This window comes from Rhodnius prolixus, unplaced genomic scaffold, assembly GCF_049639745.1.
Source record: "Rhodnius prolixus isolate KJV_2025 unplaced genomic scaffold, Rpr scaffold_8, whole genome shotgun sequence".
Classification (NCBI taxonomy): domain Eukaryota; kingdom Metazoa; phylum Arthropoda; class Insecta; order Hemiptera; family Reduviidae; genus Rhodnius; species Rhodnius prolixus.
Window position 1 is genome coordinate 5,046,784 of NW_027411593.1, and position 12,428 is coordinate 5,059,211.

At 39.9% G+C, this 12,428-nt stretch overlaps 1 protein-coding gene across 1 annotated transcript in view; it reads right to left on the reverse strand.

Moving 5' to 3' along the window:
* Positions 1 to 12,428, reverse strand: part of LOC141450742 (uncharacterized) — a 34,914-nt gene that overhangs the window by 6,853 nt on the left and 15,633 nt on the right. The window contains exon 3 of the mRNA XM_074121473.1: positions 12,227 to 12,328. Within this exon, the coding sequence (XP_073977574.1) occupies positions 12,227 to 12,328 (102 nt within the window). The remainder of the gene's footprint in view (positions 1 to 12,226; positions 12,329 to 12,428) is intronic.

Here is a 12,428-nt window from a genome sequence, read left to right on the forward strand (position 1 = left end):
TCATATGGAGGTGCAATAAGAAGGGGCGAGCAAGAGATGCTTTGGAGGCGGCTTGTAAGTGGAGGCGGCATTATGACGTCACAGTGGGTGGGGATGCGGCAGCCCTCATTGGTCGTCCGCAACCCACACCGCACACCCCTTAACCCCTTCTTAACAACCCGCGTTCACCAGCCTAACATCCCCCTCCCTCCCTCTAAACCATCTTTATCTCTCTCCACTTCCCTTTTCTTCTACTCATCCTGAAGCCATTCCCTCTCACCCTACCTTCTCCTTTCTTTTTCCACCCCCCTTCTAACCCTAGTTCCACCAGGACGACCCATCTGTTCCTTCTTGTACACACGATTCTCCTTCAGCCTTTTTCTTCCTTTACTATTTCTTCTTCTTCTACTTCTTCTGCTTCTTCTTCTTCTAGGTTTTAACTTTGGGCGCTCACTATGTGGCTGTACAGTCAGCAACCAAGTATAGAGTTGTTCAATAAGAAAATTTGATTCCGGACGCCCTTATTCTCTTGGCCAGGTTTTGGGATTAGTTCAGGGGTTTTGTGTTACTGAGAATTCTCTTCTCCAGCTGACCCACCTCGGGTTGCTCCCTATATAGCTGGACCTTACACCTAACACTATTACAATCTCCGAACAGCCCTTAGCCCTTCCTTTGACACGTGTTTAAACTGAGTTATCCCTTAGGCTTTTCCACCATATTTCCCAAGTAACCCTCCCTATCTTCTATCTAATCTATTGTGTAATACTACAACTATTTAATTTCTAATCTAATTTAACTCACTCTGTATCGTCTTCAATAGACTGCTCAAGTTGGAAATCAATAACTCTAAGGGCGAATCTTAGCCAGGAAGTAGTTTAATTAGTTCAAACTATTGCCTATAAGTTGTTCACGATTAACACATCGATATCAAGGACTTTAAGCTCAAACTAATCGATAGAATTACCCTAAATGTTAGGTATTTCAAAAAATCGATTAAGTTTGAACTTAGTATTTCGTTTTAATATTATTAATTTTTAACTTTCAGGTTTTAGCCGAAATCATTCAGACTTCAACTACGCTTTTTTACCCGAAATTCCTCAAAAAGATTCGGGGCCGCAGGAAGTCTTTCCCGTTCTTTAACTGGATTTTAAGACACGTCCAACACCTGCCATAATTCTATTCAGTGCAGCCTCTTGACAGGGTTCTCGTACACAGGCCTTCATTCCCTTATTGATCTTCAACACTTTGCACTAACCATTTATTTTATTTTTTGACGGGTACACTTTTTCTGTGACCAAGAAAGAAGATCCTATTGTGCTGGTGCCAGATCTCAGACTACTCGCTCTATCAGAGGTACCCAAAATTAAGAAGTTAGTATTCTTCTAGGGAGACGATTCACCCTTCCAATTTTGATTAACCAGCTCTGCGTTTTTGTTTTTCATTTTTAAAAAAATGTACGATTCGAAGATATCATCAAATAGAGTAGATTTAAGTGGCTAAGGTACTAGCACTTCTTCAGGTATTTAATCGTCCTTGCGGTATAATCCAGCTTAACAACTTATCTCTTATCAATCGTAGATTAACAACTTAAATAGACTTAGTTGTTTTACTTGCACTTGAGTCATAGCTAAAAAGGAGCACCGTTTGGTACATTGTGTTGCAACTAAGCACAGTTTAGAAAGACTCCCATTTCTCCAAGTGGCACAATAGAAGAGCCTAGAATCCGCCTAGAGTTTGAGGGTTGATCGATCTGTTGCACAGAGAAGAGTAAAAGGCTAACCATTTCTGCCGTGCTCGGAGAAGACGAGTGTGAGACGGAGTGACTGAGCGACGTGCAAGTAAGGAGAGGTGGCGGCGGTCAGCCGGCAACTTAAATTGTACTGGTTGGCTTTACAACAGCATCCCCCACAGAGAATGGGGTTCTGTCTGAAATTCTATTTCAGCAAGTAAGCGGACGAAGCGGAGGAGGTTCAGACCGGTAGCTGTTGGTAATTTGTAGCCTAGCGGAAAGGGCTCATTAGTTGCTGTCGGTGGCACGTGGTGCGCCCTGATTACGAACTCTAAAGGAGGAGACACCCTCCTCACTGTACCCTGGGCACCCTCTCCTACTGGGTTCTAACCCACTCACTCAACTAGCACCGCCAACCTATTCACTTCCACACCCTTCTTCACATCCTGGACTGGGCCTTGGTCGACCTAACATAGCACCACCCTCTCTCTCTCTCTCTATTTCGTACACCTACTTTCTATACCTTCAGCTTTTAAAGCTTCGACCCCCCATACTGTCAAAGTTCACACTAGAAGCTTTACCTTTGCAAACTACCTACACTTTCTTCAAACAATTTCTATTCCCCCCACACAGTTAGTAGTACTCTGGTGGTGCCATTGGGGGAGCGACAACCATTTCGGGTTCATGTCAGGACTTGTTTAGGGACTGACTTCATCGTCTTGAGACTTCATAGCCAGTTTACTTGAAATGAGACTACTTATACACATGAATGGCCAGAGAGAAGGTCCTCAAGATTCTTACGAGCAAAGTTTACACAATGGACTTACTTAATGAGGTTTGGGGTTGTTCGCGTTGTTCGCCACCATTTTAGACGCCAAATTCTATTCTTCACCACAAAATTATTCAATAGTTTTGGGATAAAGTTTTTGAATTTACCATAAGTTTTACTTCTATTTTCCTTTCTACTACAACAAATGACGCAAAAAAAAAAGATAAGAATGATGGTCCGTGAATACTGCCAGTCACTAAACAGTGTTCTCTCGTTAAAGACAACATCACCGGAAAGTGAGCTCTAAGAAGTTCCTAGCTAGAGAAAATCACCCATTCCTTGGGATACTAACTCCCACTAAAAAACCTACTCAATTTCCCAGTTTTCAACGACTTCCTACTCTTTGATTCTGGTAACCGGAAGTGTTAAGTACTGAATTTTGGAGATTAAGTTTCCAGTGGAAATGCACGTTTCCGAGTTGGAGCGGATGTTGGAGATACCCGGTTCAAGTCCCGCGAGTAGCTACTTTTTATTTGTTTGAAAAATTGTTAATACTTCCGCACCCGTCTCCGCGACAACCAATTGGTAGTTCAACGTTAAGCCCTGTCTGGAAAAATTGACGATTACTTTACATGTTTTCGAAGACTTTTGAGTAAAAGTATTCCAAAATTTCTTTGTGTTAGGATACGGCATATCTCAAAAACTTGAGACTACGAGGTGTGGCTATTAAATAACGAGACTGTAGCTGTAAAACATTTGATTTCAAATTTATACATATTTAGTTATTATCACCTTCAATATACACCTCTCCCCTATCTCTACAACGCTCCATGCGAATTTACCATTGTTCGAAACCGTGCTGGAAGTCTTATTCTGTGAGCTCCCGTATGACGCGTGCCGCTTTTTATTTCACAGCTTCAACGGACTGAAATCTTGTTCCTTTTAATGCAGATTTGATTTTTGGGGAACAGATCTAAAGTCACATGGGGCCAGGTCAGGCGAATAAAGCGGATGGCCTAAAACTGGGATGTTGTACTTGGCTAGAAACGTCGTCTTGACAGACAATGCAGTGTGAGCTGGCGTGTTGTTTTGATGGAGAGAACCCATGACTTGTTCTTCCACCAATCGGGTCGTTTTTTTCCTTACTCTTTGGTCGTACTATCGCTTCCGGTGACAAGGCTTCTATCAAGGAAGTGTGACATCACTAGAATGATGTTCATCTTCTTTCTGAAATGGCCTAAACGATTTGCACTAAACTTCTTACATTTTCCTCACTAATTAAGGCCTGTCACTTTGGAATTCTTGGACTAGTGTAATATTAAACTGCTTAATACCCGGGATCTTGGCGTCTCTGCGGGTGTACCAGCCTAACAACATCAAGAACATCATTTATATTGGACACCCAAAACATTCACACAATATACGTACACAGGATAAGCAGAGCTAGTAGATGTGCGCAAGCGCTTGGGGTTTAGCAAACCCACAGGCAATCTCGAGCTCACCAACTTACGCACTGTACAGACCATTTTTATTGGACTAAGAGGATCTCAAAATGGATATTTCCGGGTAAAGCTCGTGATCGGAAATCTCATTAGAGAGGGAAGAGACGGAAGAAGGAAAAATAAACAAAACCTGAGCGTACCCAGGTGGCAGAGGGATAAAACGATTCCCTTGGTACCTTATTGATTGTACATTACCCCGTATAAAGTACTTCCAGCTTAAGAATCTTGCTTTTTGAAACAATTCGGGTATAGCGTATGACCAAGACCACCGACTGTTCTTCGCTTGTAGCAAAATTTCTGACTAATTAGAGAGAGTAGCACAAGAGAAAGTGTTTGTTGTGGACGATGGTGTGTAAATTGGTTGCACGTGGTAGAGAAACTGGTTGTCGGGTTAATGAATGTCTGCAGAAGGTTTGGGTAGATGAAGCTTATCGTCCCTCGCTATTGGCAATGTGGAAACGAAGCTTGGGGGGTATTCTCTGACACACTCACCCCCCTCGATAAGCGGATTTGGAGTATAATATCAGTAAAGCGTAAACAATTGTAAGCTTCTTCAATGAATACGGTCTCCCCTCTTAACCATTTCCACTTCTCAACAACTTCTCTTGGAACAAAAACTAATAATTTAGATAAATTATCAATAAAATTTAACCATCTCTTTATGATTGGTCAGAGATAATTAGTGCTAAGTACTTTTCTTAACTTGTGTAGAAAAGATTTTGTTTTGGAATGACTGAAAAAGCGGAAGGCCTGCGGACCCTAAAACGAATTTAAAGATAATTGGCTGATCGGAAGTGACACTGAATAGATTTTCATATAAAGTAAGGTAAAGTCATTGCCTATTTCTTCAGGCAGACTTTTCCTCCAACCATCACAAATTAGGTGCCGTGGACGGAGGCGACTAGCAAACATACTTTACTATAATTTTATTAACCATTAAATAAAATCCAAGGCCCAGAGACCGGGGAAATCGAATCCACTAAACCAACAATACATATTAGTATTGCGGGTCTAGTATCTTGACCGCTCGCCTGCCGTGGCGCCTAGATTTTCGGATATTTAAGCGATATTTTGGAAATTTATTCCAAGTTTTAAGTAAATTGAATTATGCAGGCCTCGTGGTAATAGGAAGTCGTGAGAGTGTTTCACTCTAGAGTTTTATAAGAATATTAGTGAGAAGAATAGCGAACTAAGGCAAGGGTTAAACGAGAGACGGGAGTCTAGGTATAGTTGTATGAACCATGGTATTCATAAATGGTACACGTATAGGAGGACTTAATGATGGACCAAAATTGCCACACATTTCCCTCCCCCCAAACTCAAAACCCCATAACAGCTGGTGGGGGGAGGGAAGGAAATTATGGTGTTGTTTTAACACTAAAGGTTAGAGAACAACGTATGAGTGTCCATCAACTGCAGGAACTTGCTGAATGACATAGTCATAGAGCGAGCTATGTGTAGATAAATAGAAGACGTAGAAGTACTAGGTTCTGTAGATATTATAGTGACGTTTCACTGTTGTGTTATTGTAGCAGACTGGCATACGCACTCTACTACGCGTAGGTCGACTCATTTATTCCCACACTTATCCTAATCCTCTTTCAAGCTAAACCTGTACCCCGTGCACAGCCCTGTGGAATTAACATCCTGCACTACTCCATCCCAGCATCCATTCTGCACCCTTTCCTCCCTTCACAGGTCCCTCCCTACACCGTGCAGACTGACGAAGCTACTGACACCCTCCGATTAATTATTATTCTCCTTAATGGAATTTTAACGACCCACCTTCCCAAAACGTTATCCTGCCCTTACCTTCGGAAACTGAGTGAAACACAAGAAGTACATAAGACGGTAGTGAGAGAGAGAGAGAGAGACAGACAGAGGATTAGCAAAACGCTTTGGAAGTTCGTTTGAAACTAAACAATGTTTTAAATAATAATCACAGGAGGGGACCAGATTTAAACTTGATGCGTTTAAGAGGTGCGCAGTGAACGGTTGTAGCCATATAGAAATCTTATTCTATTACGTAATAATTAATGCGTATTTAAATCTTTCTTTCTACTAAAAAGTTTGCTTCCGATATTTGCATTTCCGCTTTATTGACACGGATGACAGTAACATGATCTCAGAGCTTACCGTAAATTCCATGTTTAAATCGAATTCTATCAGTGAAAAATGTTCCAAACCAAAATTGTGATAGATTTAAGTGCAAATGAAACCCAATGGTGACTGTAAACTATCTGATGGGTCGCACTTCTGGTGCAATGACTCTCTTTCAATCACTAGAATGGTTATACATGTGTTCGCCCAATATACTGGAGGCTTTAGAGCCGGGGTTGTCAAACTGGTGGCCCCCGAGGTAATTTTTTGTGGCCCCACAATGTTCTGAAATTAAATGAAAATAGAAAAAAATTGTTTTGGAAAAAAATATCGCTGAGGGGGCATCAAGGCAATACCGTACACATAATTCCCTCCCTCGTTAAGCCTTTTAGCTACTGAAGGACCATATTGCCAAAGAGTAAGTGTGAAAGAGGGCGCAAGTAAGGAGAGGTGGGGATAAAGGAGCAAGAAACCCAGCACTTCTTAGGTATTCCTGTTACATTCGATATTCAGGGGCCGGGTAAGACACTTGTCCCTTCCCTGGGTGTCTCTCTTTTTAATGGTCCAGTCCAGTGGAGATCTGCGGGCGTGTATAAAACACGCTGACTCAGTTCCGGCGCGACGTTTGGTAGCGATATTTCAGCCACTCTCAAGTGGAATTCCAGAATGATTCGGGTTTTAAAAGACAAAAAAAAAAATGAAGTAGGAATTCCCAAAATATATTCTTACGTTCCCAGGTCTTTGAAGCCAGACATAGCAAAACTCGTACGTTTCGGGTAAAAAAAGAATCTTGCATGAAGCACCAATTGGCCCGTGTTTAACTAAGTTTGACACCTCTACTTTAGAGACTAGGCTGAACTTCACCCCTAAGTACCCAAATAAAGTTTCCTGGCAAAATGATTCATCTAATTAACGTTCTATCTATTTATCTGTTTGTGAGTGTTTACAGAATATTGTGACGTTGAGACACCGATGTTTCCCCCCCCCCGTCTTTAGTTGACGCAACGTCACAATATATTGAAAAACTTGAAAGTCACAGAAAGCACAAACTTGGTATTTCGTTGTTTTTGTCAAGGTTCCAGCCAATGACGGCCTACAGGAAGCGATTTTTCTTTCTCGTATCAGCATTCATTTGGTTTGTTAAAAAAAAGAAAAAAAAAGGGAAATGAACCCTGGATGATTAATCCAGAGAAACTATTAAGGACCATACTGCGAAATAGTAAGAGTAAAAGAGGATAAGATTAAGGGCAGAGAATGATAAAAGGGCAAGAAAGATACTTGGACCCCAAGTAAGGAGAGGTGGGGATAAAGGAGCAAGAAACCCAGCACTTCTTAGGTATTCCTGTTACATTCGATATTCAGGAGCCGGGTAAGACACTTATCCCTTCCATGGGTGTCGTCTCCCTTTTTAAAGAACACCATGCTCACAAAGCAGGGTGACGAGCTTGAATGTAAGGTACGTGCGTGACAGAGAGGGTGCTAGTGGCTAGGGTGGTGGGTCCTCTGATGGTCAGCATGCAAAGTAGGTCACAGAGCACTCTATTAGCATGAGTCTGAACTAACGGGTGTGTGATACCGATATGTAGATCGCTCTGATGGTTCATTACTGACCATTTTACCACTCTGAATTTAAATATCAAACAGTTAAAAATTTAATATTATTTAAATTTAAACAGTAATTTATATTAAATGCTAAGAGAAACGAATCTGCTGTTGAACTTACAATTATTATTTACTCCAAATATTTAAAATGATTGTATATAAACCTAAAGTACTCGGGTTTATTTAAATTTGTATATTTTTTTACTTTTAATCAAAGTGTTATCATCATTAATTTGAAGGGTTTTGAACCGATTTAATTCAGAATACAGATTCTACATCCTTGGTATAAACTCCACTTCCTCTAGCGATAACTTCTGTGGACTCATCTACACCACAATTTAAATTTCATGCGGGGCTTAACGTCTAACTACCAATTAGGTGTCGTGGACGGAGGCGACTAGCAAACATATTTGCTTTACTGTATATTTCTTTTATTAACCATTAAATAAAATCCAAGGCCTAAAGACCAGGAATCGAACCCAGTACCACAATGCATATTAGCTTTGCAGGTCTCGCCTCTAACCGCTCGGCTATAGTGGCGTCTTACAATTTAAATTTAAAAAAAGACAATTTGAAAAAGAAATTGTTAAAGATGAAGTTTTTCCATAAACTTTCTTATAAACACTAGATTTACTTCTTATCACTAATATTTTTAAGGAAGTTTTCGAAGGGGGATTGGGGGTAAGCTTTCCGGTGCTATGTCTGGTGAGGTGAAAATTGATCATGTCTCAAATTCCGGGTTTAAAAAGTATTTATGAGATGGAGAAAGATTTCTTTTTTTGTGTGTGTAAGCAGGAGATGAAGATTAAAATGGTGCTGATAGTTATCAAAAGGATGAAATCCCATCTGGATTTGGAAAGTTGGTTGGCGGGTTTAATATAATTACTGTGATAAAAGGAGGCAATCAGTGTAAGTAAAGAAAGGGTGGAATAAGAATGGCTTCAGAAGCAGATGCAGTGGCTGCGGCAAAACGGGAGATCGCCCAGGATGGTGGGAAGTTATAGGAGTAAGGTGACGTAAGACCGTTTAAACACAATGTAATCCAATTTGGACCTCCTTTTTCTTTGAATACAGACATGATTGCTGGTATTTTTTCCCAAGCTGTAACAACTCTAGTCGGGAGGAACCCTCGTCATACTTCCTGCATTAGGTGCAGGAGAGAGGAAACTTGGTAACAGCGGTGTGTGTCAATGATGAAGACGGAAAGGGAGATATTAGTCCCTTCCTCCCCCGTCCTTTCGTTTTGTGTCTATATCCCTTGCGGGGTTGATGTCGTATTCTGTGCCTTTCGGCAAGTATTAGGGGGAAGTGTTTTCCTTGAGGGAAGAGAAGCCAGGCGAGATGTGGGGAGCAGGGAGGGAGCTAAATTGACAAGGACACGTGAGAGGGTGTGACGACTATAGAGAGTAAGGAGCCCAAGCCCGAGTGTTGTTTCTGTCGGATAGACAAACAGTAGCAGGGTCTCCTGTCATGTTGTTGATGTTGTAACACCTTATTCGATTACCTTGTCGACGTTATCCAATAGCCTGGATATACTGCGCACAATAACTGACAGTGCGAGCACAAGGAACTTAGTTTTAGTTAAACTCGTGCATAATTCAGGGTAACTTCCTGTTTACACCTCTCACACGACTTCCTGTCCTAATTTTAATAATTACAATTAAAATTAAACAATTTTCTTCTAAAATAGTAACGTGTTTCCGGTCCAAGAAAAGCGGAATTATTTCTACTAGATTTGCTATTTCGAAGTATCTGTTTCGAGATACCCTGAGAACTACTTTACTTCTGGAATCCAGGAAACAATACTTTACGTTCTAGAGAACACAAAAGTGCGTTTTCCACCAAATCGCGATTAGTCTGATCTTTTTTGCGATCTAAATCGTGCAAATGATCCTCAACAAAATTGTTGATAAACCAGTTAAGGTTAAAATGGTCTCATCAGATTAGTTTAGCCCAGAGGTAGCCAAAGTGGTATATATAGACACCCAGGGGTCTATTTAACAAAAGTAGGGGTCGATCTGAGCCAGGTTGGTCGAAGGAAAAACAATTTCGAACCCAATATAGCGAATCTTGCAAAAAAAACACCAGGCACACACCCATCTCATTAATTAAGAAGCAATACTGTAGTTACTTTACTTATTATTTAATAAATATTAAGGTATTTAAACTTCAACATTAAGATATATTTCATAAAACTATTGTTACACAATGTAAAATTACTTTAATAAATGTTTAAAATCATAAAATAAATGTACAAACACAGTACCTATTAGATAGTTTTATTTTTAATTAACTGAAAATTACCTTTATGGGGGTCGATGGAGATTTCGAAAAATTATAAAGGGGGGGTCCATTATCGAAAAAAGTTTGGCGACCCCTGGTTTAGACTCTCTTTCAGTCTCTTAGATCACTTAGCATACTCCTCTACTCCGTATCCAGCACAGATATTTGTGGACTTTGCGGCAGTAGGCTCCCTTGTGAAGATGTGAAGATGAGCAGGAAGCATCAAGTTTAGTTAACATTCTGGTGGACTTACAGACAAAATTTTCACCACAATCTCATAACTTAATTTTTCAGGTGGGCCCTAACGTCCAACTACCCAAATTAGGTGTCGTGGACGGAGGCGACTAGCAAACATACTTTACTGTAAATTTCTGTTATTAACCATTAAATAAAAATCCATGGCCAAAGACCGGGAATCGAACCCAGTACCACAATACATATTAGCTTTGCAGGTCTCGCCTCTAACCGCTCGGCTACCGTAGCGTCCATAACTTAATATAATATAGTTAGAGAAAGAAATTAGTTTCATTTTTATTAAATAATTCTTCATTCAAACCGTCAATTCTATCGAGCGGAAAATTCTCAAAATAGATGGCCGACGACTGTACGCATCAAGCCGAATAGAACGAATGAATAACAAAATAAAACTTCCAAATATCCACAAAATACCAATTACGAAATAAAAACAGCATCCCTAGTTACCCTCTGCACTCTCATATGGAACAGATTTTGATAAGAGGAGATAAGCTGCTTACTGCTGTTACCCATAATGCTCTACACCGCTTCTGCACCACCAGTTCATTTCGTTATATCCCTTTTTTTTATCAATTTACCATCAGAGCGGCTTAAATTATTTTGGAAACATAAATCCCTCTTTATATGGAGGATGCATGTACAGTTTCTGCCATATTTATTATTGATAGAATTTGATTGTAATTGATTGATAGATGAATTGATAACCAATTGGCTGAAAAAAAAATCACTGTATTGTTAGTATTTTCATCTTCGATTCCATTATTTGCACCTTCTCATACTCCTGTAAGGGAAACTAAAGCATCACCTCGAATATCTGTCTTTCACCTTATCCTCTTCAAAGAAGCGAACTAGCCAATGCTTCTGGGATACCAGCAACCTCTACAGCATCCTAAAAGGACTGATTTTGCTGTGGCTGGTAGTGGTTATTAGCGTAGGACTGTCGCTAGTTCAAGACTGCGGGTAACTATCAAGATTTATAGTTGTAGGAAAAATGATAGCAGTGAAAATATGTGCTTTTCATCCACGTCACAGGAGCCAAATGGAAAAAAAAACCAATCGTTTCTGATGTCCAAATAGTTAATGGGTCTCAGCTACTAGCAAACCCATGGGCAATCTCTATCTCACATAGCTCTTCATCAGTCATACAATATCATACTCTGAGATGAGACCCATTTTATAGCAGGTGAGATCTCCAGTTTACTCCAGCGGAAGTGAATTCATTCTCAAGTCTTTGTTTTGGCCAATATTTTTCTCTTCCTCCTTAGAATTTCCTGTAGCTCACTCCGGTGAATCGAGAGAGGTGTTAATTTTCGGAGATGAACTTATTTTGGCATGAGTTGAAAAAAAATAAATACAGTTGTACCTCGGTTCTCGACCACAATTCGTTCCGGAAGTGCGGTCAAGCCCCAATTTGGTCGAGAACCAAAAAAATTTATCCCATAAAAAATAATGTAAACTATGTAGTTTATTTCGTTTCTAAGCCCCCAGAAATATTAGGCCGTTTTACTGGCCTAATTTTTATATTTTATGTGAAAACATGTATCTAAACAAGAAATAAGATCTAAAAGTAACGCAAGATATAAAAACAACTCGGCTCATCTCGGGTGTTCCGAGTTCCAAATGTTGGTTCGGATTTCAGGACAATATTTTCTCGAATTTCCTTGGTCGAATATCTATTTGTTCGAAAGTCAAGTCTTTCGAAAACCGAGGTACCACTGTATTTAAAAAATCATTCTATTTAATTATTTATTGAGGCGATTATGACAATCACTGTCAGTCGGAACGATTGCTGGGGCATAGTCTATAACAGGTCATCCACTTCTGCTACCCATTGTCGGCCTCTTTATTTTGAGCCACCCAATCGAGGATTCTCAGGGCCAAAAAAAATGATGAAAAACTTTTTTAAAAGTTCGTGTTATTATCAAAAATAGAAACCTCTTCTCAATTAAACAATAAACGTTTTACTATTTTATTAAAAAACTTTAAATTAAAAAAGTGGTAACTAACCTGATAATTTAAAAGGTAAGGAGTCTACTCGGTGTGGATCCAGTCCTGCTGGAAACGGAAACGGTCTTGGACCAAAATGGAACGGATGGAAAGATTGATGCCCTGAAACAGATATCAATAAACATGTCCTAATTAGCCCACAAACTATAACTGACTGAGTAACTTATAAATTATTAAGATCGAATTTAATTCTATTTTGCTT